We start from the raw sequence: 27,576 nt of genomic DNA, 5'->3' as shown, positions 1-27,576 counted from the left end.
TAGCCCCTGAATCTGCCATAGTCTTTTGTGTCACAAAAAGATACTGACCTGGGTTTCCTTCTAAAGTGCTTATGTGGCGAGACCAACAGAAAAGAGTAGGGGCGACATTATCTGCATAAAGCCTAGATTCCCTGGGTGTCCTGGGGGTGTGTTTGTTTGTTGTCATCTTGGCACCACCTAGAGTTACTTGAGAAGAGGAGCCTCAATTGAGAAAATGTTTCCTTCAAGTCTGTAGTACTTTTTTCTTGAATGATGATTGACATAAGTGAGCCTAGTCCATGGGGGTGGGGGGAGTTGATACCCCTTGGCAGGTGGTCCTGGGTTGTAGGGAAAGCAGGTTGAGCAAGCCAATAAGCAGCATTCCTCCTTGGCCTCTGCTCAGTTCCTGCCTCCAGATTCCCACCTTTAGTTCCTGCTCAGATCTCCCTCAGTGAGGTACTGTTTCCTGGTAGTGTAAGATGAAATAAACCCTGTCCTCCTCAGGCTGCTTTTGGTTGAGTGTTTTATCAGAACAGTAGAAACCCTCACTAAAACAGGCTTGATGGCTTTGCACATATGCTTGCTTATCAGTATTTCCTGGGTGTTGGGTGGGGTCTGTGGAACTCCACCTATTAGTTTATCTGGTGTCTATTAGAAACATCTCCCCTATTTAAATGGATGTTAATTCAAATTATATTTAACATGGTGTATGGGGAATAAACCAACACATAATGTTAAGTGAAAAATCTGAGCCCCCTTACATAGCAACATAAAAGGTTTTCTATGAAGCAAAAGAAACATTGGAAAAATGTGAATAGTATTTGTCTCTGGTGGACAAAGTTTCTCAGACAAGCTAGTGTTTGTCAAAATCATCCTGTAGGGTCACTGTGCTACTCTTTTGGATAGCAATGTGGAAACTTCTTGAGAGTCTGGGAATAGATGGTTATTTGGCTACTACTGACCTGCTTTTGTTTTTGTTTGTTTCTTTTAACAGTGGAATTCTTAGTGTCACTTACAATTTTCTGCGCATTTCAAATACATAGTATCAAGTGGTTCCTTAATGTGGAATAGGAATCATTTTAGAGGTTAGAAACACATCATCATCATGAAGCATTTGCCTAGTCTCACTCAGGTGCCAGCTTCAGCATGGTGAAAGCCTTTCTGGAGACCATCTCCTTGTGTCCTTATAACAGGGATTCAAGATGTATAGTGCATTTCCTCAGCATCACAATTTCAGGGTTTCTGTTTTGTTTCTAATGGGAAGAATAATGAGTCATGGATAACAGAGACAGTTAATGGTGAGTTGGGACTGTGGACTCTCTTACAAACTTTATTGACCTGCAGTGCCAAGACTGCCAGTATGGCTGATGCACATATATTCATTATGTTAAACCACACTACATTATTGATGTTTGACATGTTTTAACTTTACGTGGCTCACCTAATAATATGCATGTCATCTGTCTCTGAGAGACTACTTTATAGACATGGGAAACGACTACACAAATCGGTTATCTTGTGGGGAGGTTCATCAACAAATCTGCTAGTTGTTTTTAACTTGAAAACTGGGGACAGGTGCTTACTGGAAAATCCACATGTGTTTGTCAAATTACATGAAACTTTATTTCCTAGCCATTTATTTCTCTCATAAACTGTGGATATCAGAGAGTAAATTCATTTAAAAATGATACTTTTGTGAGCATGAATTCAGTTGAATGTCGCCAAACTGAGCAACAATCTTTAGGAAATTAAGAGTACAGGGTCCCATCCTTTATTTCCCTATTTTCAGTAGGTTCTAACTTGTAGATCTCAGCCTTCATTCAACATCTAATTCTAAAATGAGTGTGATCTTTTGTTATATTGGTAATGGGGAGGAAATTAAAATCAAATTCTGTTGTGCTTTATCTCTGTTTGTTTAATTCACTGTGGAGATTTATTTTTAAGTCAACAGTCTTACTTTCCTTAACTTCACAAATACTCCTCAGGTTAGTGAAAAAGTTGTAAGTACTTGGCCTAGGCACACCTTTAAAGAAAGCATGAGATAGTCTTTGCATGATCTTGTAGAGATGACAGACGAAGTGGGAGTGTGTTTCTTACGTATTTCTAGCTCTTCCTTGTGTGGGGATTAGCCCCTCACACCACTGTGGGATGCCGTCCTTCAAGCCTCTTCCTCCCAACTTCTTGGCCTATAAGTTGGGAATCTGATAGATTCTTTTATTTCTGTGTAAGAGACTGATAGGTGACTTTCTGTGTGAGAGCTTAAGTCTTAACCAAAGTCTCCAGTTCCTAAGACTGACAACTGTGGGTCTTCTATGTTTAATCATGGTGCCCTTTACCCCCTGGTTTATTAAGGTTTATTTATTTTATTCATGTGTATGATTGTTGTGTCTACCTGTACTTATGTGTACCACATGTATGCCTGTGCTCACAGAGGTCAGAAGGGGATGTCAGATGCCTAGAACTGAAAAGGTCCAGTTGGTGCTGGGAACTGATTCCAAGTAATCTATAAGAGCATTGAGTGCTCTTAAATGCTGAGCAGTTGCTTGACTCCCAGCTCCTGTGTTTTTTTTTCCTATATGTTCAGAGTTCACTGATGGCATGGATTGTTACATCTCTCTCAAAAGAAAATGTTTTTATGTGTGCTCATGAAATTATTGATTTAAAATGCAGCTCAAAGAAACAAGTATTATGGTTGAAAAGATGACTCAGTTATTGAGAATGCTTGCTGCTCTTCTAGATGGCCAGATTTGGGTTCCCAGAACCCACATTGGACAGATCACAACCCTCTATCACTCCAGGTCCAGGAGGATCTCACACTCTCTCTGGCTTCCACAGGCATCCACACAAACAAACACAGCACACCCATGTAGACATGCACATACACAAAGAAAATTTTAAATTTCTAAAGTCTCTTGTTATTATTAAACCTTCCTTTCTTTAAAAAAAAAATGTGAGGCTAGAGAAATAGCCAGAGAGGTTGGCTAGTAGGCTTGGAGCTCTACGTGGAATCCCAGAAAGCATAAAAGAGTGGCAGTTCATGCCCCAAGAAGCAGAGGCAGTAGACAAGCCTAGCTTTGGCTGCATGAAACCAAACCATGCTTTCATTCTCCCTTGCCCCCCCCTCCAAAAAAACCATACCTCAGGGAAGCAGATGCTCCATTAAAAGAAATAGAAAAGGAATAGGTAAAAGGGAAAGCCTGGTGGAAAGCACATCCTTTGTCAATGCACCTACCCTATTGGTTGTCAAATATGCTTTCCAAATCTAGATGAGTCTAAAGTACTCAAGAATTTTTTTCATGTTGGGATGTGCCTCTTAAATTTTCATTCAAGACAATATTAATATCACTTGCTTTTAGACATAAATTTGTAGGAGAAAATTGTCACTTCTATCATTATTTCTTCCACTCACCCATTTCTTTATTTAAGTCTGTTTTGGTTTTGTTCAGTTTTTGACTTTTGTGACAGGGTTTCTCTGTTTAACAGCTCTGGTTGTCCTGAAACTCAATTTGTAGACCAGGTTGGCCTTGAAGTCATAGAGAGCCTCCTGCCTCTGCCCCCCAAGTGCTGGGATTAAACGTGTGTGCCACTACCACCCTCCTCATTTAAAGTTTTCATTATTTTTTTAAATTTATTTTTGACTTTCTGAGGATTTCATTCATGAGTACTGTATTTAGACTGTTTACACTCCCTAACTCCCTTAAACTCCAGCCATGACTCCCATTCTGTCTCATTCTCATGACTTGAGTTATTAACTGTTACATATACACACACAAATCGATAAGTCCATGTAGGGTTGCTCATATGTAAATGTCTTTAGAGCTGACCACTGGGGGTTGGAGAAAACTGAGTCTCCCTCCTTCAACAGCCATTGGTTGACTGTTGCTCTTTATCTAAGGGTGGGGTTTTGTGAAATTTCCCATCCACATTGGCATGTCAGCTGGTGTTGGCATTAAGTCACCTTAATATAATTGTGGCTTCATGTCATCCTTGCACAGTGGCCAAGCATATCTTCTCTGTGTTATTTTAATGTTAGTATAAGTACTGTCAAAGGGAGCATTTGATTAATTTTCTCTTATGAGAAATAAGGTATGTGGTTAAAAATAAACCTTTTTTAAAAGCACTGTTTTTCATTTTGAAAGTTCATTGAACTTACTAGTTAGAATTTAGTAATTATACCAAATTAATATGCTAAAATATACATATCTAGGACTAGGCACATAGTTGGTAAAATGTTTGTCATGTAAGTATAAAGACCTGAGTTTAACCTTGTTTGACTTCAGAACCCACATAAAAGAGTAGGGTATAATAGGATGTGCTTGTAATCTCAGTGCTGGGGTAAAGGAAATCGATGGATAGGGCCTCCTTGTTAGCTAGTCTAGCTGAATCAGCAAACTTTACCCCAAGGGGAGACCCTGCCTCAAAAATGAATGTGAATGATATCTAAGGAATGACAACTAAGGTTGACCACTATGGTTTACACATGGTACTTGCACACATATATAAAAGTACACATACTTTCATGTGTGTATATGTATATACACACATAGGAACAAGCATATAAACAAAAATAGAAAACACATTTCTAAATATTTAAGTATCCACTTTGCCGGGCAGTAGTGGTGCATGCCTTTGATTCCAGCACTCAAGAGAGAGAGGCAGGTGGATCTCTGTGAATTTGAAACCAACCTGGTTTACAAAGCAAGTTCCAGAATAGCCAGGACTGATACACAGACAAGCTCTGTCTCAAAAAACAAAAATACAAAAACAAAAAAACCCAAATAGTATCCACTTCATGTATCATTCATAATTGCATAGCAGATGATAGTGAGGCCCATACTAAACATGGGGGAATTGAAGATGGCTCGAAGCAAAGGAAGACCATTAATTGAAGAGAGATTTCCCCCAGGGGGCACCAGTGAAACAGTTTTCTGTTGAAACTTGGCAAGGATTTGTTCCCACCTGGCATAACCCCTCTAGTCAACCCTGCCATTCAGTTTAAGAGGTGCCACGTGGTGCGCACTGCCCTTCTTTTACAGAAGTGCCCCAGGTCCCTCATGAAGAGAGACAGAGACCCCGACCTTTGAGGCCTGGGAGGATCTTGGCAGTAATGAATTTTATCTTCTGTGAGCCTCACTCTTAATTGGATTCAGCCTTATGTGGCTGCCTATATAAAAAGATGACCAATTGAAATTCAAATGTAATGACAACGAAGCGCCCCATTCAGCTCAGCCCCTTTTGTTTTCTCTCTGGCTTCTTTGCATCAAAACCATGTGGCTTCCTTTTCCCTTCTATAACCCCATAACTAGCTAGATAGAAAAGATGTCTTTGATAACCCATTCTAGAAATGAAATACAGCATGTTCTAGCTTTACAGCTTCATTTTTTAATGCTCTAAGAGATTTGAATGTGAATTCTTGGGGCTGAAAAAAAAAGTCTTCATTTTGAAACATGCAAATGTGTCTCTCCATCACCTAGGAAACTATTATGGGACACCCAAACCTCCCAGCCAGCCAGCCAGTGGGAAAGTGATCACGACGGATGCCTTGCACAGCCTTCAGTCTGGCTCCAAGCAGTCGACCCCTAAGCGAACAAAGTCCTACAATGATATGCAAAATGCTGGCATAGTCCACACGGAGAATGAGGAGGAAGATGATGTCCCTGAAATGAACAGTAGCTTTACAGGTAAGAGTAGATTGTGTCCACTCTGAATGGATGTGCCAAAGTGGTGACTGGGATCTTTACAAAAGGTTCCACACAGTGTTTGGGTTGTCACGATTCAGACTCTGAGCATAGAGTGCTGGAGGGAGAGGGGGCGCTTTCCTTGATCTGCACACCAGGTTTGTTCCTGCGAGTCTTTGAACTTCACCCAGACCATTTTTAGTGCACTAGGAATAAATATCTGCTGTCTCAACCTGCTTTCTTTCTTTTGTTAAAACAAAATCCTTACTTGTTGCTTGACTGTTTTCATTTATTATTGGAGGGGGCAGATCATGAGTCATGATCATGGTTGCTTAGTATGAATTGAAACATATCATTTGAGGTTATACTGGTGAGCTACCAGCATCTTCTTCTCACCTAAGTAAAGTTATAATGGAACCATATCAGGTTTCGGGTAACTTGTACAAATTTCACTGTACATCCTCCGGGGGAATGATGGAAAAATAAATATTACAAGGTTCTATAATGCATGTGCGTGCTGCATTACATAGCATGAGTTACTGATATTTGGTACATATTATGAGGAGCGAGGGCTTAAAGACAAGGCCCCTGGACCATGTAAGAACCAGAGGCTGGGTTTCGTATTCTTGGTTAGTGAGCATGTTTTTCACAGTATGTGGATTTGATCAGCTTGATATATTTAAAAATGTAATAACTGTATAAATGGCTATAGAGTTCATATTTACACACAGTACAGACACATGGCTTATAGCATATATAGAGTTGCTAATTGTTATGTGACTTACAAGTCCATCTTGTTTCCTCCATTTTGCCTATATATTTTTCTTTAATGAATCAGAATTATAGCTATGGATGGTTTATCCATTTTCAGCATATTAGATCATTTTCTCTCCATATCGCCAGACTTTTGTCATTATCTAGTTAGACCTAGCCACAGTGAGTGAAAAGGTTGCCTATATGCCTACCTCCCACTGCAGTCACCAAAAGCAATGTGATATTCATGGAAAAGTTGTTGGAGTTTAACATCACATATAGCCTCTTGTTCTTCTCAGAGGTTTTGCCAGACATTCAATTCAGAATCCTAAGAGGTGGCAATAAAATGTTCTGATAATTTTATTATCAACAATAGTTCAGTTCAACCTTTTTGCAAGAAATATTGAGTAAAGGAGAGTGCTTAGGTGTTGTGGCTTGACTTGTGGTGGTTTTCCTTTTACAGACAATGTGCATAGTCGCATTTGTGTGTAAAATGGCTGTATTAGGCCACTTCTAACCTTCTCTAAGAATTTGATTCTATGAAAATTTCCGGGTTTTTTTTTCATTTAGAATGGAATAAACAGTGGCTGACCTTTATTTGCAATATCTAGAAGATATTTGCCATTCTTATGCATACTTTTATTAAATTCCACTGATTTCATTCCTCGGGGATATTTCGTGTGTTGATCGTGGTCTTCTCCAAAATGAAAACAGATCATGCACAAGTGTTACCATTTCTTTTAAAAAACATCTTATACTTTAATATCTTGGTAGTTCAGAAGGTAAAAATAGCAAATCATGATTTAACTCACAGCAAAGAGGAGATCCCCAAAGAAGATCTAGCAGGTCAGACTCGGTGGAGCAGCTTTGCCAGCACAGGGAATAGGCCCCAGGTGTGGTCCTGAGAAATGGATGCCAGGAGTAGACACAGGGAGTACTCAGGAATGGTCCTGAGGAGTGGATGCCACGAGTAGACACAGAGAGTAGACCTCAGGAGTAAGCCCCAGGAATAGTCCCTAGGAATAACCCCAGTAGTAGTCTCCTCACAAATTTGTAACACAAATAATTAAAAATCCAGAGACAGCTATTGGGGTTCAAGCTGAAGATCAGAAAAGCAAAGCAGCCTACCACTAGAGAGTTCTTACCTATACCAAGGCTGGGGTGATCCTCTCCTCAGTGTGACTGCAGTGTGTGCCACCACTGGCTGGCCTCTATGGCACTCTGAACTTCAAGGCAAGCTTTGTTAACTCATAAACACAATATCACCATACAAGTGGATTCCAGGAGTGGTCTTCGATAAACTACAGGGGTATTCCCCAAGACTAGACCCCTGGAATTGGCCTCTGGAGTGTGCCCCATAGTTAGGTCCCAGGAGTGGTCTCCAGGACTAGACCCCAGTAGTGTTTCCAAACATAAGTTTCCAAGAATAAATCTCATGAGTTGGCCCCAGAAAGCACCAGGATTAGTCTTTAGGAGTAGACTTCAGGAGTAGTCTCTCAAGACCTCCAGGAGTGATCTTCAGTAGACCATAGTACTATGCCCTAAGAGTAGACTCCAAGAGTATCCCTGGAGTGGGCCCCAGGCATGGTCTCCAGGACCCAAGAGTAGTCACCTGGAGGTTTATGTTCTTCTACCTGACTTCTGCATACATATTTAGGAGATTTCTTGGTAGAAAACAAGACCAAATTCATGATAGTAGCTGCAGTTATTGGTGGCTTTCCTGTTTTTAATTATTATGTTTCTATTGGTAGAAGCCGGGTCTCAGAAAATCTGACTTCCTTATCACCCCCAGTTGAAATTCTAGCATCTAAGTACAGCATGTGTTCCCAGATCATCGTTGCTAAAATCAGTCTCATATTTAGTTTATGCACAAAACAGGAAGCCAAATGATCCCACCCTTAATACCCAAAAGGCAAATAACATATACTATAAGGGGATGCCCTATGCTGGGAGAATAGCTTAGCTATACAGCACATGCCCAGTGTGCAAGTTTGGGCCTGATTCCAGGCACTGCATTTGGAGATGGGGGTGAGGTATAGTGGAGAAAGAAATTAGAAAGAAAAAGGAAAGGATGTGTTTGTGTGATACAGTAATCTTAGTATGTAAGGAATATATTGAATGAATACTAATCAGAACACTGATGCTCTATCATGCACAAACTCTAAACTCTTGCTTTCAGATAATTAACACTACTGTGATATGTGTGTAGAAGGAGTTGCTTCAAAGCATTTTGCACTGTATACCTCTTTAAGTTGCAGTCCACCAGCTGCTCTGAGTTAACAGCTTCTTGAATAACAGTGGCGTAATGAGGTCTTAGCTCTGTTTTAGACTGGCTTTGCTGATGTTATGACATTCATAGCCAAATGTCCAAGTACTATGTGCCCATTAAAAATGGTACTCACCAGGACATTTAAAAATAATATTGTATTGCTGCAGCTCCTTGCTTGTTGTACCCAATAATCATGCCCGTGTAACATTTAGTGTTGGTAGCAGGGCAACAGGGGAGTAATGACCACATGCATCCTGAGGGCATAGATAGTCTGTGCTTTCTTTATGTGATGACAGCAGACACAATGAGCAGGTACTAATCAGAGTCCTGCTGGTTGAACACTAGGTTGTGGGCAGTCTTCTAAAATGGTCCTTGAATTACAGAGCTAAGAGGAGCCAATGAAGGCAAATTTTATTATGTGTACTCAATGATGATAGAATATACTGTTGGCCAGAGTGCACAGCTATTTAGACAACCATAAATGTTAAATGCTAAATGGAGAAATGGATCATTAAGTAAGAGTGTTTGCTGCTCAAGTTTGAGGAGCTGAGTTCAAATCCTAGTTGGGAATAAACACCCACATAAAATTAAGACTTTAAACAACTCTCATGTTTCCTTAGCTTATGTCTGTCCATTCTTTTTTGTTTGTTTTTGTTTGTTTGTTTGTTTGTTTGTTTCGAGACAGGGTTTCTCTGTGGCTTTGGAGGCTGTCCTGTAACTTAATCTTGTAGACCAGCTGATCTCGAACTCACAGAGATCCACCTGCCTCTGCCTCCCGAGTGCTGGGATTAAAAACATGTGCCACCACTACCTGGCTTATGTCTGTCCATTCTTTAGAGAACTGTCTGAAAACATGGTTCTTGTATGAGCTGAGTCTTCCTCAGTGTGGTGCTTTTTAAAAAGTCTCTTTAAGCAGGCAGTGGTAGTTCATTTCTAATCCATCCCAGCACTCGGGGAGGCAGAGACAGGTGGATCTCTGAGTTCAAGGCCAGCCTGGTCTACAGAGAGAGTTCTACCACAGCCAGGGCTACACAGAGAGAAAGCCTGGCTCAAAACAACACAAAAAGTCCCTTTAAAAATTTACCTCAATCTTGTTTTTTGTTTTTGTTTTTGTTTGTTTGTTTTGCAACAAGGAACCAGGCAAGTAGTTAATGGTAGTTGGTGGTGGGTCTGGGGGTTTCTTAGGCTCATGAGAAGTGAAACTTCCAGAGGAATGTCAGAAATAAGTGTGTGTTAACTTCTTTGGAGTCATTCCTCATTCTTGCTAATTATTCAGCTCATATTGATATCTGTTAATAATTTTAAGATGATCCTTCTGTTTTTGTTTGATTTCCTTTTCTGTTTTTCTAGATTTCTGTTTATCTGTACTCTTACATATAAATTGTAAACTGTTGGGTTTTTTTCTTACTCTTTACTTTTTGACTCTCTGTGGAGGAGAGAGGCTGCCACCCTGCTCCCAAATAAATCACATGAGACTTATTCTTACTTCTGAATGCCCAGCCTTATCTTAGCTTATTCCTAGCCAGATTTTCTTAACTTAAATTAGCCTGTTTATCTTTTGTCTCTAGGTTTTTATCTTTATCCTATATACCTTTCTTTACATCTTACTCCATGACTTGCTATGTGACTGGGTGACTGGCCCTGGAGTCTTCATCCTTCTTTCACTCCTAGTTCTCCTCTTCCCTGATTTCTCCTCCTATTTATTCTCTCTACCTGCCAGCCCTGCCTAGCCTTTCTCCTGCCTACATATTGGCCATTCGGCTCTTTATTAGACCAATCGGGTGTTTTAGACAGGCAAAATAACATGGCTGCGTTTAACAGAGTGAACTGCAACATAAAAGAATGCAACACATCTTTGCATCATTAAGCAAATGTTCCACAACTTAAATAAATGTAACACATTTTTAACTATAGTAAGCTTTTTTAAAACACTTTATTCACTGTATTTTTCTGATATAAAACACCTCTTTGATGGCCACAACTGAAATCTAGGTCCTTTGAACAGAGACGCTGGTGTGAGTATTTACAAGATGGCCAGTGAATTCTTGATAAGGAAAATTGGTGAACACAGTCTCTTTCCAGAGATCATGGATCAGGTAGCTGGAGATCTTGAAGAGAGCATGAAAGGTGGCCTTGCCAAAGTTGCCCAGGGTGGCAGTGCAGCTCCTGGTGATGTGTAGCAGTCATCAATACCAGTCAGCAGCAGAAGTTTCTTGGGCATAGGAGCAGAGACTATGCCAATGCCTCTGGGGGTAGGGATAAGTTGCACCAAAACAGAGCCACTATGGCCTGTCACCTTGCATGCAACAGTGTGGGGCTTGTCAATCTTGTTCCCCCAGTAGCCTCTCCACATAGGGACAGTGTTAAGCCTAGACAAGATGATGACCCATCAGATGGCAGTAGCTACCTCCTTGGAGCACTTAACACCAAGACCAACATGATCATTGTGGTTCCCAATAGTGACCAAAGCCATGAACCTAGTCTGGTGACCACCCTGAATCTGCACTGACATCATCCTTTAGGTATGCGCCCAAGAAAACATCAATAATCTCAGATTTCTTTCTTTTTCTGTTTTTTTTAAATTAAGTTAGAAACAATCTTATTTTACATATTAATCCATGTTCCCTCTCCCTCCCACTTCCCCATGCCCCTCACCAACCCCCCCCCCCATCCTACTCATCCCCATCCACTCCTCAGGGAGAGGGAGGCCTTCCATGGAGGATCATCAAAGTCTGTCATATCATTTGGTAAAGGATCTAGGCCCTCCCCTGTGTATTTAGGCTGAGAGAGTATCTCTCCATGGGGGAGTGGGGCTCCCAAAGTCCATTCCTGCACTAGGGATAAATACTGGTTCCACTACAAGAGCAGGTCGCCTAACTGTCACCCTTGTTCAGGGGGCCTGGTTCTCAGATTTCTTAATGGGTAGGGAGAACAGGTAGATCTCCTCTGGGGACTTGACCTTCATGTCCTTGACCTGGTGGCCCAGCTTAGTGCTGGGGATCCACTCCTTGCCCTCAGTTTTACCTCCACAAGCCCCATGGCCTCAACCAAGACCATGACCTTGACCAAAGCCACAGTCTGAACCACGATCATGGCTCCTAAAATCACTGCCAAATCCTCCGCAAAAGCTGCCACGACCTCCTAATCCTAGGTCTCTGTGTCCTCCAGGCCCTCCCAGTGCACCCATGTCATCTGTCATTTTGTATTCTCCAAAAGAAGAAGAAGCAAGTTGTACAACTTATCTTGTATTGGTTTGAGAAAGAAAGTGATTTTGAGGCATTAAGCAGTTGCATAGTCTGAGGACAACTTTGGTTTCAGACATAACCTTAAAAGCTCTATTGGGAATCTTAGGCAATGTACACAGTGATTTGTCGCTTATTTTATCTGCATACATCTTGCTAAGCCATGTTAGAAGAACCACCAAAATATCAAGTGTTAAAAACCTCTCTGCTTGATTATTCCAACATCAACAGACTGCCATTTACTCTATCAAAATTTCTATACTTTATTTCAGCTTGACACAAGCTAGGGTCCTTTAAAAAGAGGAACCCTCCATCAGGTCTGCTTGTATGCAAGTCTGTAGTGCATTTTCTTGGTCAGTGATTGATGTGGGAGGGCCCAGCTCTCTGGGGGCAGGGCCACCCATGTGCAAGTGACCCTGGGTGGTATAAGAAAGCAGGCTGGATAAGCCATGGGGACTAAGCCAGTAAGCAGCTTTCCTTTGTGGCCTCTGTTACAGTTCCTGACTCTAGGTTCCAGGCCTGAACTTCTCTCCATGGTAGACCACAGCTGTAAGCTGAAATCAACCATTTTCTTCCCCAGCTGCTTTTGGTCTTGGTGTTTTATCACAGCAATAGAAATGTGACTAAGACCCGTGATCTTCATTGCTTAGTCTTGCAGCATACACCTGTTCCTGAACCCATGGAAAAGGCAAACGTGATAGAATATCCCTAAATCTAAGACTGTGACTTGGAATCACGAATGGATTTGTGTCTGTTTCTATCTGGACCACCCAGACACAGAATGGCCTCCAAGCAGTAGCCTTAATGATGGCACCAAAATAAAAGGGGAGAGAAGTTGGCCAGGGAAGCCCTACAGATGGCCTATTCAGTGGTGCTAGGTTGTGTAGAACTGCTCATCTTGTTGATTTGGCATTCTGCCATGCACCTTTTGGAGAGCCTTCTCGTGTGTTGAGCTTGCTAGCTGTTTATCAGACAGCTTGGGGAACCAGTGTTTTTTATGCCTTATTCTGCTTTCACTCAGAAATGTCTTCAGGGGAGTGAGTATGAGAGGCAGAAAATGACTATATCTTGATTATTATGTTTTGAAGCCCCATGGAGATTGACATTTAATATCATCCTCCTCTATAAAAAGTCAGCAGGGATGTCAACAGTGCTGTTTATGGGTATTTTGATGACATCACCCTTGATGTTTCTGGTTAATATGGAGGCAAGGAGACACATTCACTTAGAGCCTTCTTTTAAGATCCAAGTCAAATCAGTCCACCCACATGATACTGTTCTGGGGTAACTGTCTTGGTTTTCACAGGAACAGTTGCTTTAGCTTCCCAAAGGAGTCTCAGTTCTGACTCACTGCCATAGCTGTCTCTATATTCTAAACTTTTGTATTCTTTCCACCTTAATTTGTCAGTATTTTTATCTTTGCCAGTATCTATCAAATGTCTTCTAATAACTTATACAATACAAAAATGCCACTGAGTCTGTGTGTTCATTTTGATCCCATTCCCCCTCCTGAATCATGAAATTAAACAATTCAGTGGAATGAGAGCTCAGATCAGTTTGAGGAGATTTTGGTATAGAATCCTTAGGGTTTGAGTTGATAAATTGGTTTCTTATTTGACATCTTCAAGATAATAGTTCTTGTTTCTTTTCAAAGTAACTCATGCTGTGTTTTGTTTTGTTTTGTTTTGTTTGGGTGGTTCCTTTTGTATGAGAAATGGAACCCAAGGCCCTGCATGTGCCAGGCATATGCTCTACTGCTCAGCCATACCCCCAGCCATGCTAGCCACGTTGATTCTTTCTGTTTACCAAGTGAAACACAAGCCATAGTTGATAACCAGCAATTAGGAAAAGATAAGTTCTCCTAAGAATGTAGATGCTGGATTGGGCAATTTTTTTGTTTTTGCTTGTCTTGAAGTGATCAAGTGATTTTTGTCTTTGAGTTTGTTTATGTGACATATTACAGTTACTGATTGAACCATCTCTGGAAAGAAGCCAACTTAATCATGATGGGTGATCTTTTTGATGGGCTCTTGAATTTGGTCTGCAAGTGTTTTATTGAGAATTTTGGCCACTGTGTTCATCAAGGATACACAGTATAGAAGTTAAGTAATTGTTAAATGTCTAGCTATAAATGAGACATCTATAACACCCTCACCAAGGCTTAGGGAACCTCGCATATGATCGGATAACTGAATTTATAAGAGCTGAAAAATGGTGAGGAGCGGTGTAGGACCCTAACTTCTGGGCATAACATCACTGTTGCACTCTTCAGATCACAGCAGCTATGATGGCCTGCTCTTGGTCTGTGTAAGATTGAAGAGGAAGTAGCTCATGAGGCCACACACTCCGTGATGCTTGACACATTGTCAGGGTTGATTAGAAGACGTACAGGCATTTGCTCCAGTGGTGTCACCACTGGAAGCCATACAGGTTTTTATGAACACACTGATGAAAATCACATGAGTCACTAGAAAGTAGGGGAGTAAAGTAAAAGGAGGGCTTGGTGTAAAGAGAAAAGGAATTCATGGAAGAGGGGAACAAGAGAGGGTACTGGGTTAATATGATCCAAACACATTATATACATGTATGGAAATGACATGATGAAAGCTATTATTATGCATAACTAACATTTGTTAATAAAATGTCATGTGTTTCCCAGGCTTGCAGTGTGTTGTTAAACAGCTTTGTGTTTCTTTTTCTCTCTCCCTTGTGCCTGATGGAACAGCCGATTCTGGAGACCAGGACGAGCACACTCTCCAAGAAGCATCGCTCCCGCCTGTGAATAGTAGCATCCTCGCGGCTCCCATCACGGACCCTTCTCAGAAGTTCCCTCAGTACCTACCTCTTTCTGCAGAGGATAACTTAGGTCCTCTACCTGAAAACTGGGAGATGGCCTATACCGAAAATGGAGAAGTCTATTTTATAGAGTAAAGTATACCATTTTCTCTACTTGAAAGTACCCTTCTCACTCTCCCTCCCCTCCCCTTGCTCTGAATATCAGCTAAGCCTAGAGAAGTGATCAGCCAGCAGTGTTATTCTCACTACACATGCCTCACTTTAAAACAGTTTTCACCCCTATCATTCTTAATTAATCACTGTGAAAGGGTTTACAAGCGTAAGGTCTGTAATTTCTAAAAGAGGTTAGACAACTGAATCTTGTTATATAATTATAATAAATAACCATTATGTTTTCCCACTAAAATGGTAAATACTTGGCATATTTTTTCTTAGCTGGTTTCAGTTTTCTTGCTGCTGGGTTTTCAGACTTCTTTATATACTCTGAACATAATTTATTGATTTTTCTCAAGGGTAATTGTGATTTTTCTTTTTTTCTCAATATATGTTTTTATTTAAATTAGAAACATGAATGCTTCACATGTCAATCCCAGCTCCCTCTCCTACTCCTGCTCCCTTGTCCTTTCACCAATCCCCCTCCAGCCCCCCACCAAATTCCCATATCATTCCCCAGGAAGGGTGAGGCTCTCCTTGGGGGAATCTCCAGAGTCTGTCATTTCATCCAGGGCAGGACCTTCCACATGTGTCCAGGCTGAGAGAGCATCCCTCCATGTGGAATGGGCTCCCAAAGTTCATTCATACACCATGGCAAACACTGATCTACTACCCAAGGCCCCAGAGATTTCTGAGACCTCCTCAATGACACTACATTCATGGAGTCTGGATCAGTCCCCTTTTGGCCTCTCAGCCATCAGTCTGGGGTTCAAGAGCTCCCCCTTGTCCACTTAGCTGTCTTTGTGGGTTTCACCAGCAAGGTCTTGACCCCTTTGCTCATAAATCCTCCATCTCTGTCACTGGGTTCCAGGAGTTCAGTTCAGTGTTTAGCTGTGGGTATCTGTCTCTGCTTCCATCAGTCACTGGATGAAGATTCTAGGATAGCATATAAGGTAGTCATCAAGCTTATCATCAAGGAGGAACTATTACTGTAGTCTCTCCACTATTGCTTAGTTTGCCAGTTGGTGTTATCCTTGTAGATCTCTGGAGATCTCACTAGTGTCAGCTCTCTCCTCAAGCCTATAATGATTCCATCTATTATTGTATCTCTCATCCTGCTCTCTATTCTTACCTCGACTCAACCTTCCTGCTCCCCTATGCCTTCTTCTTCCCTCATCTTATTCCCCTCTTTTTCCTGGTTCCCTCCCCCACCCCCCGATGTTCCTAATCTGCTCAGGAGGTCTTGGCTCATTCCACTACTCTGGGGTATCATTCATATCTCTTGGGAAACTCCCTGTTTCCCAGACTCACTGGCACTGGGATTATAGGCTGACACTCCCCTGATCCATGAGTGAGTACATACCATGTTTCTCTTTTTGTGACTGGGTTATCTCACTCAGGATGGTTTCTTCTAGTGCTATCCATTTAACTGCAAATTTCAAGATTCCATTGTTTTTTTTCCCTGCTGAATAGTACTCCATTGTGTAAATGTACCATATTTTTTTCTGTTTTCAGTTGTGGGGCATCTAGGTTGCTTCCAGGATCTACCTATTACATATAATGCTGCTATGACCATTATGGAACAGACATCCTTGTTGTGTGAATGGGCATTTTTTGGGTATATGCCTAAGAATGAAATTGCTGGGTCTTGTGGTAGACTGAATCACATTTTCCTGAGGAATCTCCATACTGATTTCCAAAGTGGCTGTACAAGTTTGTGCTCCCACCAGCAATGGACAAGTGTTCCCCTTTCTGCACATCCTCTCCAGCATAAACTGTCATTGATTTTAGCCATTCTGACTAAAGTAAGATGGTATCTCAGAGTTGTTGTGATTTGCATTTCCCTAATGGCTAAGGATGTTGAACACTTTCTCAAGTGTCTCTCAGCCATTTTATATTCCTCTATTGAGAATTCTCTGTTTAGTTCAGTCCCCCAATTTTTAATTGGATCCTTTGGTGTTTTGGAGACTTGCTTATTGAATTCTTTGTAAATTTTGGAGATCAGTCCTCTGTCAGATGCGGGGTTAGGGATTATCTTTTCCCAATCTGTGGGATGCCTTTTTGTCTTGCTGACTGGATCCTTTGCCTTACAGAAGCTTCTTAGTTTCAGGAGGTCCCATTTCTTAATTTTCGATCTCAGTGTTTGTGCTATTGGTGTTATGTTCAGAAGCGGTCTCCTGTACCAATTCGTTCAAGGGTACCTCCCACTTTCTCTTCTAACAGGTTTAGTGTGGCTGGATTTATGTTGAGGTCTTTGATCCACCTGAACTTAAGTTTTGTGCATGACGATAGGCATGGATCTATTTGCAGTCTTCTACATGCCAATATCCAGTTATGCCAGCACCAGTTTTTAAAGATGCTATCTTTTTTCCATTTTATAATTTTAGCTTCTTTGTCGAAAATCAGGTGTTCATAGGTTTGTGGATTAGTCTCAGGGTTTTCAATTTGATTCCATTATGCCAATACCAAGCTGTTTTCAGGATTATAGCTCTATAGTAGAGCTTGAAGTCAGGGATGGTGATGCTTCCAGACGTTGCTTTGTTGAACAGGGTTGTCTTGGCTATCCTGGGTTTTTTGTTTTTCCATATAAAGTTGAGAATTGTTCTTTCAAGGTCTGTGAAGAATTGTACTGGAATTTTGATGGGGATTGCATTGAGTATGTAGATTGCTTTTGGCAGGATTTCCATTTTTACTACATTGATCCTACCTATCCAAGAGCATGGGAGATCTTTCCATTTTCTTGTGTATTCTTTAATTTCTTTCTTTAAAGGCTCAGAGTTCTTGTGATACAGGTCTTTCACTTGTTTGGTTAGCATTACCCCAAGGTATTTTATGTTGTTTGTGGCATTTGTAAAGGGTGATGTTTATCTGATTTATTTCTCAGCCCTTTTATCGTCTATATATAGTAGGGCTACTGATTTTCTTGAGTTGATCTTGTATCCTGCCACTTTGCTGAAGGTGTTTATCAGCTGTAAGAGTTCCCTGGTAGAGTTCTTTGGGTCATTTATCATATCATCTGCAAATAGTGAAAGTTTGAACTCTTCCTTTCCAATTTGTATCCCCTTGATCTCCTTTTGTTGTTTTATTGCTCTAACTAGAACTTGGAGTACAATATTGAAGAGGTATGGGGAGAGGGTACAGCCTTGCCTTGTTCCTGATTTTAGAGGAATTGCCTTGAGTTTCTTTCCATTCAGTTTGATGTTGGCTGTTGGTTTGCTGTATATAGCTTTTATGATATTTAGGTATGTTCCTGTTATCCCAGATTTCTCCAAGACCTTTATCATGAAGGGGTGTTGGATTTTGTCAAAGGCTTTTTCAGCATCTAGTGAGATGATCATATGATTTTTGTTTCTCAGCTTGTTTATATGGTGGATTACATTGATGGATTTTCTTATGTTGAACTATCCTTGCATCCCTGGAATGAAGCCTACTTGATCATGGTGGATGAGTTTTCTGATGTGTTCCTGGATCGGATTTGCCAGTATTTTACTGAGTATTTTTGCATCAATGTTCATGACAGATATTGGTCTAAACTTCTCTTTCTTAATTGTGTCTTTGTGTGGCTTGGGTATCAATGTTATTGAAGCCTCGTAAAAAGAGTTTGGCAAAGACCCTTCTGCTTCTATTGCACGGAATAGAAGAGTTGGTATAACCTGTTCTAGTAAAATTCTGCACTGAAGCTATCTGGCCTTGGGCTTTTTTTGGAGGGGAAGGCTTTTGATGACTGCTTCTATTTCCTTATGTGTTATAGGACTATTAAAATTGCTTTTCTGTTCTTGATTTAATTTTGGTAAGTGATATCTATCCTGAAAGTTGTCCATTTCCTTTAAATTTTCAAATTTTGTGGAGTACAGCTTTTCAAAATATGACCTGATGATTCTCTGGATTTCCTCACTGTTGGTTGTTATGTCTCCCTTTTCCTTTCTGATTTTGTTCATTCACATGTTCATACTCTTCTGTTTGGTAAGTTTGGATAAAGGTTTGTGTATCTTGTTGATTTTCTCAAAGAACCAACTCTTTGTTACATTGATTCTTTGTATTATTTTCCTAGTTTCTACTTTATTGATTTCAGCCCTCAATTTAATTATTTCCTGGCGTCTGCTCCTCTGGGGTGTGTTTGTTTCCTTTTGTTCTAGAGCTTTCAGTTGTGCTGTTAATTCTCTAATGTGGCTATTCTCCAGTTTCTTCACACGGGCACTTAGTGCTGTGAACTTTCCTCTTAGCACTGCTTTCAGAGTGTCCTATAAGTTTGGGTATGTTGTGTCTTCATTCTCATTGAATTCTAAGAAGTCTTTAATTTCTTTTTTTATGTCTTCTTTGACCCAGGAGTGGTGCAATTGTGCATTATTCAATTTCCATGAGTTTGCAGGGTTTCTGGTATTTGTGTTGCTGTTGAATTCTAACTTTAAGGCATGGTGGTCTGATAAGATACATGGAGTTATTTCAAATTTTTGTACCTGTTGAGGTTTTCTATGTTGCCAAGTATGTATTCAATTTTTGAGAAGGTTCTGTGTGGAGCTGAAAAGAAGGTATTTTCTTTTGTGCTTGGATGGAGTGTTCTATAGATGTCTGTTAAACCCAATTGGGTCATAACTTTTATTACGTCCTTCATATCCTTGTTAAGTTTCTGTCTTGTAATCCTGTCTAGTGGTGAGAGTGGGGTGTTGAAGTCTCCCACTACAAGTGTGTGAGGGTTTATATGTGCTTTTGAATTTTAGTAATGTTCCTTTTATGAGTGTGGATGGCTTTGTATTTGGGGGCATAGATGTTCAGAATTGAGACTTCATCTTGGTGGATTTCTCCTGTGATGAGTATGAAGTGACCTCCTTCATCTCTTTTGATTGATTTAGTTTAAAGTCTAATTTGCTAGATATTGGGATTGCTACCCTGCTTGTTTCTTGGGTCCATTTTTTGGAAAATCTTTTCCCAACCCTTAACTCTGAAATGATGTCTGTCTTTGAAGGTGAGTTGTGTTTCTTGTATGCAGCAGAAGGATGGATTCTGTCTTTGAATCCATTCTGTTTTCCTGTGTCTTTTTATAAGTTAAGACCATTAGTATTGAGGGAAATTAATGACAACTGATAGCTCATTCTTGTTTGTTTTGGAATGGTTGGTGGTGGTGGAATTGTGTGTGGCTTTCCACAACTTTTTCTTTTGCCTGTTGGTAAAGTGGGATTACCTATTGCCTATGTTTTTCTGATTGTAGTTTAACTTCCTTGGGTTGGAGTTTTCCTTCCAGAATTTTCTGTAGTGGATATATATCGTTTAAATCTGGTTTTGTCATGAAATATTTTGTTTTGTCCATCTATATTAATTGAAAGCTTTGCTGGGTATAGTAGTCTTGGCTGGCATCTGTTGTCTCTTAATGTTGGTAGAATATCTATCCAGGACATTCTCCATAGTTTCTATGGAGAAGTCAGGTGTAATTCTGATAGGTTTGCCTTTATATGTAACTTGGCCTTTTTCCCTAGCTGCTCTTATATTCTTTCTTTTTTCTGTATGTTTGGGGTCTTGATTATTATGTGTCGAGGGGATTTTTTTTTTTTTTGGTCCACTGTTTTTGGTGTTCTGTAAGCTTCTTGCACCTTCATTGGGTGATTTTTCTTAAGTGTGACTCTTCATTGCTTGTACAAGGTAGGTGAATAAGGATTTGAGAAAATGTAGATGAGAAAGGCTTAAAATGTAATTAAAGTTTTAAACAAATAATATTTGCAGAAATAGAGAAAAAAAACTAGGATATTCCTATAACTGAAAATCAAAGAATCTTCTGTCTCCCCTAACAACAGTAGTGCATTTTTAAACGCAGTGTTTAGAACCTGCTGTCAGTGATGTGCACCACATTTTATGGATCATAGATGGCCAAATCTGTTCAAGCAGCATTACAGTGCTCTAATTGTCTTCCCAGTACACAAACAAAAATGTAGATAATTGTATTATTCTCATTTAAGTGCCCTATGCTAAGTCAACCAGCAAGGGAAGGTCTTGCTGAAAAATGTGTGAAGCACCTCAAGTTTTTAAAATACATGCATGCATCTAAATGAGAGGTTTGTTTTCTAACCAAAGTGTGCATTTCTGTGTGTTTTTAAATTTCATATATATCATAAGTTTTATTACTAGAAAGGGGAAACAAAAATTAAGAGTACAATTATCCTAAGCACATGGACATGAGGACCAAAGCTAGAGTCTCAGAACAGTCACTTTGAAAACCCACCTGGAAAAAAGTTTGTGAGGCATGAGGCTATTCTCCAGCCAGAGGGTGGAGACATCTAAGGCTTTTGTCTAGTTCTTGTTAATAGTGGATGCTTATATTAAACACAGTATTTTAAGCAGCACAGTGGTTAGCACTTTGTTCTCTTCACTTCCTCACCTGTGTGTCTGGGAACCTTGCATCCTCTTTGAACCTCTTCCATATCTGTAAAAGGATATAAGGTAGGGAAACTACCCAGTCTTGAGGGTTGGGGAGAGCAGTGTGTAAAGTGCTTGGGTTGTTAGTATTTAGCCATCAGTCCTTCTCTTATTGCCACATTCATCACTCACGGCCATTGCAGACTAATTTCAACATTGCGAAAAGAACATTGGATATCCCCTTTAAGTTCAGACTTCCATAGTTAGACTTTATAACATACTGCCTTCAAAATTATGCCCATTAGCAAGAAGTGTGCCTAGCAAAGGAAAGTATAATAGAGGTGTTCCCAATATCAAATAATGTGTGAAATGCACATTGTTGGAAAAGAATCAACCTATAATTTTGCCAAGGATTGAATTGATACATTTTAGAAAAGAAAATTAGGTATTCTAACAGTAAATGAAATGCTAATCCCCAAGCTATGGCTAGCTTAAGTATATACTCTGTCCCCTTTGTGTAAGTTAACATAGCTTTTAGGAGGTCAGTGTCATTGCCCTATGCCAAAACATGTGGTTCTGACAAACACGACACCAACTTTCCAGATATTGGTTCAATGGTATTAACTGTACACTCCATTTGAGACCAGAGATGCTCTTTGGTGGCAGAACTCCTGCCTTTTTTTTTTTTTTGGTTTTTCGAGACAGGGTTTCTCTGTGGCTTTGGAGGCTGTCCTGGAACTAGCTCTTGTAGACCAGGCTGGCCTTGAACTCACAGAGATCCGCCTGCCTCTGCCTCCCAAGTGCTGGGATTAAAGGCGTGTGCCACCAACGCCCGGCCGAGCTCCTGCCTTCTGTATGTGAAAACTAGATTTGATTGCCAGAACTTGAAAAAAAAAAACCTATATGTATAAACATTCATACACACATGCCATTTATATGTTAGCCTAAATTTTATACACATTCACATACAGATCTAAACTTTCAATGGTGTTTTCATTCTGAAAAGAACTTGGAGTATATTGCATTGACTAGCTAGCAAGTTAAATTAGAATTAAATCAAAATATGTGTGTGGAGAAAATGTCTCCACAAAATTGCCTGTAGGCAAGCCCACGGAGCATCTTCTTGATTAATGGTTGCTGTGAGTAGATTCAACCCGTGGAGGTGATGCCTGGGCAGCTGCATTATTGTGTAGACTAGTGCAGACCACAGATAAAACGGTGCAGCTCGCTGGGTTTCGTTTCCGTTTCTGCCATGTGTCATCAGTGTCCTTGGACAGACCTCATCTTTGTATTTACATTTTTTCTTCTGTAAAATGGAAGTAGTAACTTTATTGCTCATTACTTTTCCCATAAAGTTATTATGAGAATTAAATAAATAAATAAACTAACTAATTAACCTATGAAATGGGCTACATGTGGCCCTACCGAGGAGAGTGATGGTGGAAATTATGGTATCATTTTGAATTTGTTGTTGTTGTTTAACATGGGTGAAATGGTATAGTTTTCTCTTTAACAATTAATAAGATTTGAGTCTAAAATCCTGGTACAGATCTATGCCTCCTCTTACACTGGTAGCCTGAACTTTAAACTTGGAATAAAAGAGGATTCATGCCGAAACTTCAAATGCTTTTTTCTCTCTCCATTTCTTGTTTTTATTTCTAGTTTTGTGCCAGAACTCTTGAACTTGGAGTTCCCATCTCACCCACTTAGTTGCTCAGTGAATCAGACCCAAGCTGAACTTTGACCTCCATGGTCTTGATCAAGTTGGGAAAGCACAAAGGTGTCTTCTTCCCGCTTTGCTTGTGACATTTCTAGTGTAACTGCAGGACAATACACTTGGGGTATTTAAGAGCTCAAAAGGCTTCAGTCACAGTCTGTTGAGACCTTTTCTCTAGGACTGGCCTGTACCTTCCAGAAGGCATTTGGACAGCATCTCTATTACTCTTTTTCTTTTGTCTTAATAGGCTGATTCTATTTGTAGTAGGTAATTTGGGTTGCCTTTGACATCTCTAAAGCCTAAATTAGGGACCAGCAAGGTGACTTGCCAGTCAGGGTGCTTCCCCCCAAACCTGACACCTCAGTTAGGTACTGGGGACCCTGGCAATGGAAGCAGAGAACTAACTCCTGCAAGGTGTCCTCAGACCTGCACATATTCTATGGGATGAATTTGCCCACACAGTGACACATAAGTAAATTAAATGCCTAACTTAGGATGTTGTAGAGAGCAGTGTGTATGTGTAGATTTGAGGTGCTGTGTGATTGTGGGGTTCCCCACTGTCATGAAAATGGCTTATATGTTAGAATAGTGACACAGTAACCTTGTTAGTGGATTTCAGTATTCTAAGTTGAAATTATAGACAAATATAAACTAAATTAAAATTTGTTCTTTGACAAATGTGAAGACGGATGAATAAGTCTAGACAGCAGTAGCATGCTATTTATCTTTTTAAAAAAGAAAACTGGTATTATATTCTAAGCCTTCAGGAAATCATTGAATATATCTTAGGAAGGGAAATATCCTTCTAAGACATGCCCAAGGCCATTGTCCAGTGGTTTGGCTGTGCTGTTAGAATGCATCTTTTCATTTGTTCCTGAGCAGATAGGAAAGTTTCTGTGATTCCTGTCTTTACTTTTAAACAAATCTCTTGTTTTTGTCTCTGGATTTCAGCCATAACACAAAGACAACGTCATGGTTAGACCCTCGGTGCCTGAACAAACAGCAGAAGCCTCTGGAAGAATGTGAAGATGATGGTAAGGACTAAGAGGTCTTAGGATCAGCAAGTTATGGCTTGGTTATATGTACATGATTTTTTAAAGAGTGATCACAAGGCAAATCAGTTTTTAACATTTAAGTGGTTTTGGTTGTTCAATTTGTGGAAGCACATTGTGGATTTGAATACAAGAGGGGCTTAAATAGAATTCTTTCAGAAGAACAATTCAAGACATGTACATTCCAATATAGTTGTTGAAAAAACAGGCAAGTACATCCTCTGCCTTGAACTTTGAAAAGGCTATAGAGAAACTCCAGGAATATAGCAACCAAAGATAGTTTGATAGTCCACACATGCTAATATACTATGCCCTAACCATGTTATAAAAGCCTTCAGGGAAGAAATTTGGAGATTTTCTTGGCTCTTTTTTTTTTCTTAATTCTTTTTTCTCCAGTTTGTGTTTGGGGGGGGCGGAGCAATGAGAAGATCTCGACGTGTTGGGAATATCTTTGTGACTTAAAGTACAGCCATAATTTTTGAAAGCCTGTTCCTCAAAGAGGCCGGTGTTAGAGCTACCTCTTCATCTTCCAAATGTTCCTTCTGACTATACAAGTTTCTGTTGAAAAAGATTATTTCTCCTAAACTAGGAGGGGAGGTGGATGTAGGCAGAGCAAGTATGTCCATTTTGGCACTGGAAACTCCCAAGTTCTACCAAGATTACTTTCTCTTGAGGACGTATTAAAAGACAAATGGCTTGCCTTGATGCTCATTATACAATTCTGGCATTTGAATTTGTAGTATAATTAATTGTGGAATACATTTTTTCCTATGAGCTAACAAAGCTTTATTAATTTGTCCTGAAGTGCAGAATTGTTGCATATACATAAATGTGATGTTTGGAAAATGCAAGCTAGTGTTGCAAAATAGCATACAGTTAAAAGCCTTGTACTTTGAAAGTTTCCTGTTGCATATAGCTGCAGATTGCATGAAATACAGATTTGCATGTTTGTGTTTATTGGAAATATGCATTTTTCTTGTTTAAGAGGCACAATGCAGGTGCTCTTTTTTTTTTTTTTTTTTTTTTTTGGTCCCTTGCTCCTACAGCTGAAGGTATGACTGAAGCTGTTTCTCATATACTGGGGTAACAGCTATGTGAGTATTTGAGCATTGTGTTATAGGTAACCAGTTTTCAAAGATGAAAATGTCACGTGTATTCTTTAGAATGTACTTTAGTACAGCTTCATAGAACAAGTTTAATCTCCTTGACAAGAGATGAGTTGATGAGCTGGAAGACTGTTTAGCCATTTTTATCACATAGGGTCTTCAGGGTCAGTATCCATTATAAGTACATTGGGGATGTGTGAAAATACATAATACTATAGTTTTATAGTTGATGGAAGGATGCAGAATTTTTTAGGGAGAAAATTTGCTGTGGAATAATGAGTTAATGTTTTGTTAACCAAAGTTTCAACTCTACATTACTAGCATTTCCTTTAACACAAATATACATCCATACCAAATTCAATTCAGTCGATAATTATCTCTTTAACATGACAATCATAGATTTCGTTCATTTAGAATGATATATGTATTGCAGACATATAAACATGTAAGCATACGATGGCACATGTTAGTTTATGTCTTCTGATGCGAGTAAACACAGAGCTGCCTTGTGCTACTGCTTGCTGTTATGACACAGCCAAGAACACACTACTGCTCACACATACTGTGTCTGCGTTGCCTTACACTTTCAGGTACACACAGAATACAACACAGCAGTGTTAAACTAAATTATTGTGAGGATGCTGCACTTTCTGTTGCCTTTCTCCAATGAGTGAGGACCCATAGTGTGTTAATTACCTTTGGTCATTGATCTTTGTCTAGTACCATTAGAAATCTTGACCTGGCCTTTTAATGCTAGGTCAGTGTTTTTAGTTGCCTGGTTTTTTGTTCCAGCCAGCTGTCTCAAAGAGAGTTCAGACATAGGCTAATTAGAATCAGACTCTTGACCCTTCCCCAACCTGTGCTAGTTGTTCCTTGTGCTAGTTAAGAGTAAATGGCTACACACTCAGGAATCCCATTGACCTGTCACTGTCACCTCCATTTCTAATGCATGAGTCAGCTCAATTCGCATGCTTCCTAAACATTTCTGGGACCATTCCCTGTTTTCTTCCCTACCTAGACCATCCCTAGCCAGGTCTCATGTGTCTCCTACCTTGATGCTTTCCTTCTGCTGCTCTCAGCAGCTTTTTTCAATGTCAGTGGAAGATGTCTTCGCCGCCCCACCTGCGTGTCTCTGGCTGCTTAGTAACTGCCTGGTCTAGTCTGCTTGTCCAGCCGCCCTTGCTCTTCTCCAGCCTGCCCTTTGCTTTGCACTCCCACTAGACCTCACTGACTTGCTACCCGACAATTAGATGCACAGTTTTCTCTTTAGAATATATTCATGTTTCTCACAGTTGCTGAAAGTCTTCCATGAGAGACATACATTGTAGACCCTGCAGATGTGACAGTGACTGCAACAGAAAAACATCTGGTTCCCACAGAGCTTAAATTCTTAAATTCATTTTGGTTGACATTCATGCACCTTTCATATTATAGGCCAGATACTATTTCCATGACCTTGGAGAATTCGGCATGGTCATAATTTCAGTTGGATTTTGTTTAGCTTTGTACATGTCTCTTTTTCAGAAAGAGCCATTGTACCTGTCTGACAGACCTCTAGTACAGTGACTGGCATATAGTCACTGGGGAAAAAAATGAACAAACCCTCCCCAAGTATTATTAGGTAATATCTAAATGGGTATTTTGTAAATGATTTATTTAAATCTGACAACCTCTTAAAAAAAAGATCACCAGTCAAAACTTATTGTTCATGCCAGGTGGGCATGGCAACCTGTCTGTGGACTCCACCAGAAGGCAGAGATGGGATCCTGAGGTCAAACTGGCTCCCAGGACTAGCTGAGAAATGTTTAGTATGTAAGATGGTGTAGGGTAGATAGTGTCCTGAGCACTACCATGTAACACCATGGAAAGAGACGTGGACCCCTTGTCTCTTTGTTTATATAGCTCCCTTCCAGTGTTGACAAAAGCCACCCGCTCTCTGTAGCTGGGGAGATTTTCACAACAAAATGAACTTTGTGTGCTGTGCTGTGTTCTCATATCAGTAATAACCCACTTGTGTTATTGACAGCCAGAGGAGGTCAAGAATGAAAGGGTTTTGACTTGTTTTGCTGGCTGAAATAATTGAGCACGTTTTCACTTGACTATTTCTGAACTGTTGGCTTAGAAATAAACAAATGTACAAATAAACAAACAAAAAAAATGAGCTCTGCCCTAGTCCTCCTTCAGTGTAGTCCTCCAGCAACACATCCTTGATATATGTCACCATGACATAGTGGATCTTTCCAGCTCCTATTGAAAGTGGGTGCATTATACAATCTCCTTTCTCAAGTTGATCTCACCTTCTGCCTGTTAAGCATGTTACTTTTAAGTTAAATAATGCTATACTTGTGAGTGTAATTGCTTCTGTGATGAGTTATTGGAGGATTGAAAGAACCGATATTGAAAGGTCTCATGACTTTCTTTGCTACAACTAAGGTCTGTAATAAGCGACTTCCCACTTAAGAACATGGAAACCGCAAAGGTTTTCA

The 27,576-nt window shown here is 40.1% G+C and overlaps 1 protein-coding gene and 1 non-coding gene across 20 annotated transcripts in view; one reads left to right on the top strand and one right to left on the bottom strand.

Moving 5' to 3' along the window:
- Positions 1–27,576, top strand: part of Magi1 (membrane associated guanylate kinase, WW and PDZ domain containing 1) — a 612,472-nt gene that overhangs the window by 494,438 nt on the left and 90,458 nt on the right. For all 19 annotated transcript variants that reach the window (XM_040737556.1, XM_040737555.1, XM_040737552.1 and 16 more), the window contains 3 exons: positions 5,454–5,660; positions 14,647–14,848; positions 23,884–23,966. In XM_040737556.1, the coding sequence (XP_040593490.1) occupies positions 5,454–5,660; positions 14,647–14,848; positions 23,884–23,966 (492 nt within the window). The remainder of the gene's footprint in view (positions 1–5,453; positions 5,661–14,646; positions 14,849–23,883; positions 23,967–27,576) is intronic.
- Positions 3,929–4,036, bottom strand: LOC121137323. Its single transcript, XR_005874580.1, has one exon. It is a non-coding gene; the product is annotated as a U6 spliceosomal RNA (small nuclear RNA).

The sequence above is a fragment of the Mesocricetus auratus genome, unplaced genomic scaffold (assembly GCF_017639785.1).
Source record: "Mesocricetus auratus isolate SY011 unplaced genomic scaffold, BCM_Maur_2.0 Super-Scaffold_100676, whole genome shotgun sequence".
Lineage (NCBI taxonomy): Eukaryota > Metazoa > Chordata > Mammalia > Rodentia > Cricetidae > Mesocricetus > Mesocricetus auratus.
Note: the sequence above shows the minus strand (reverse complement) of the source record. Positions and strands in the feature narration are given on the sequence as shown.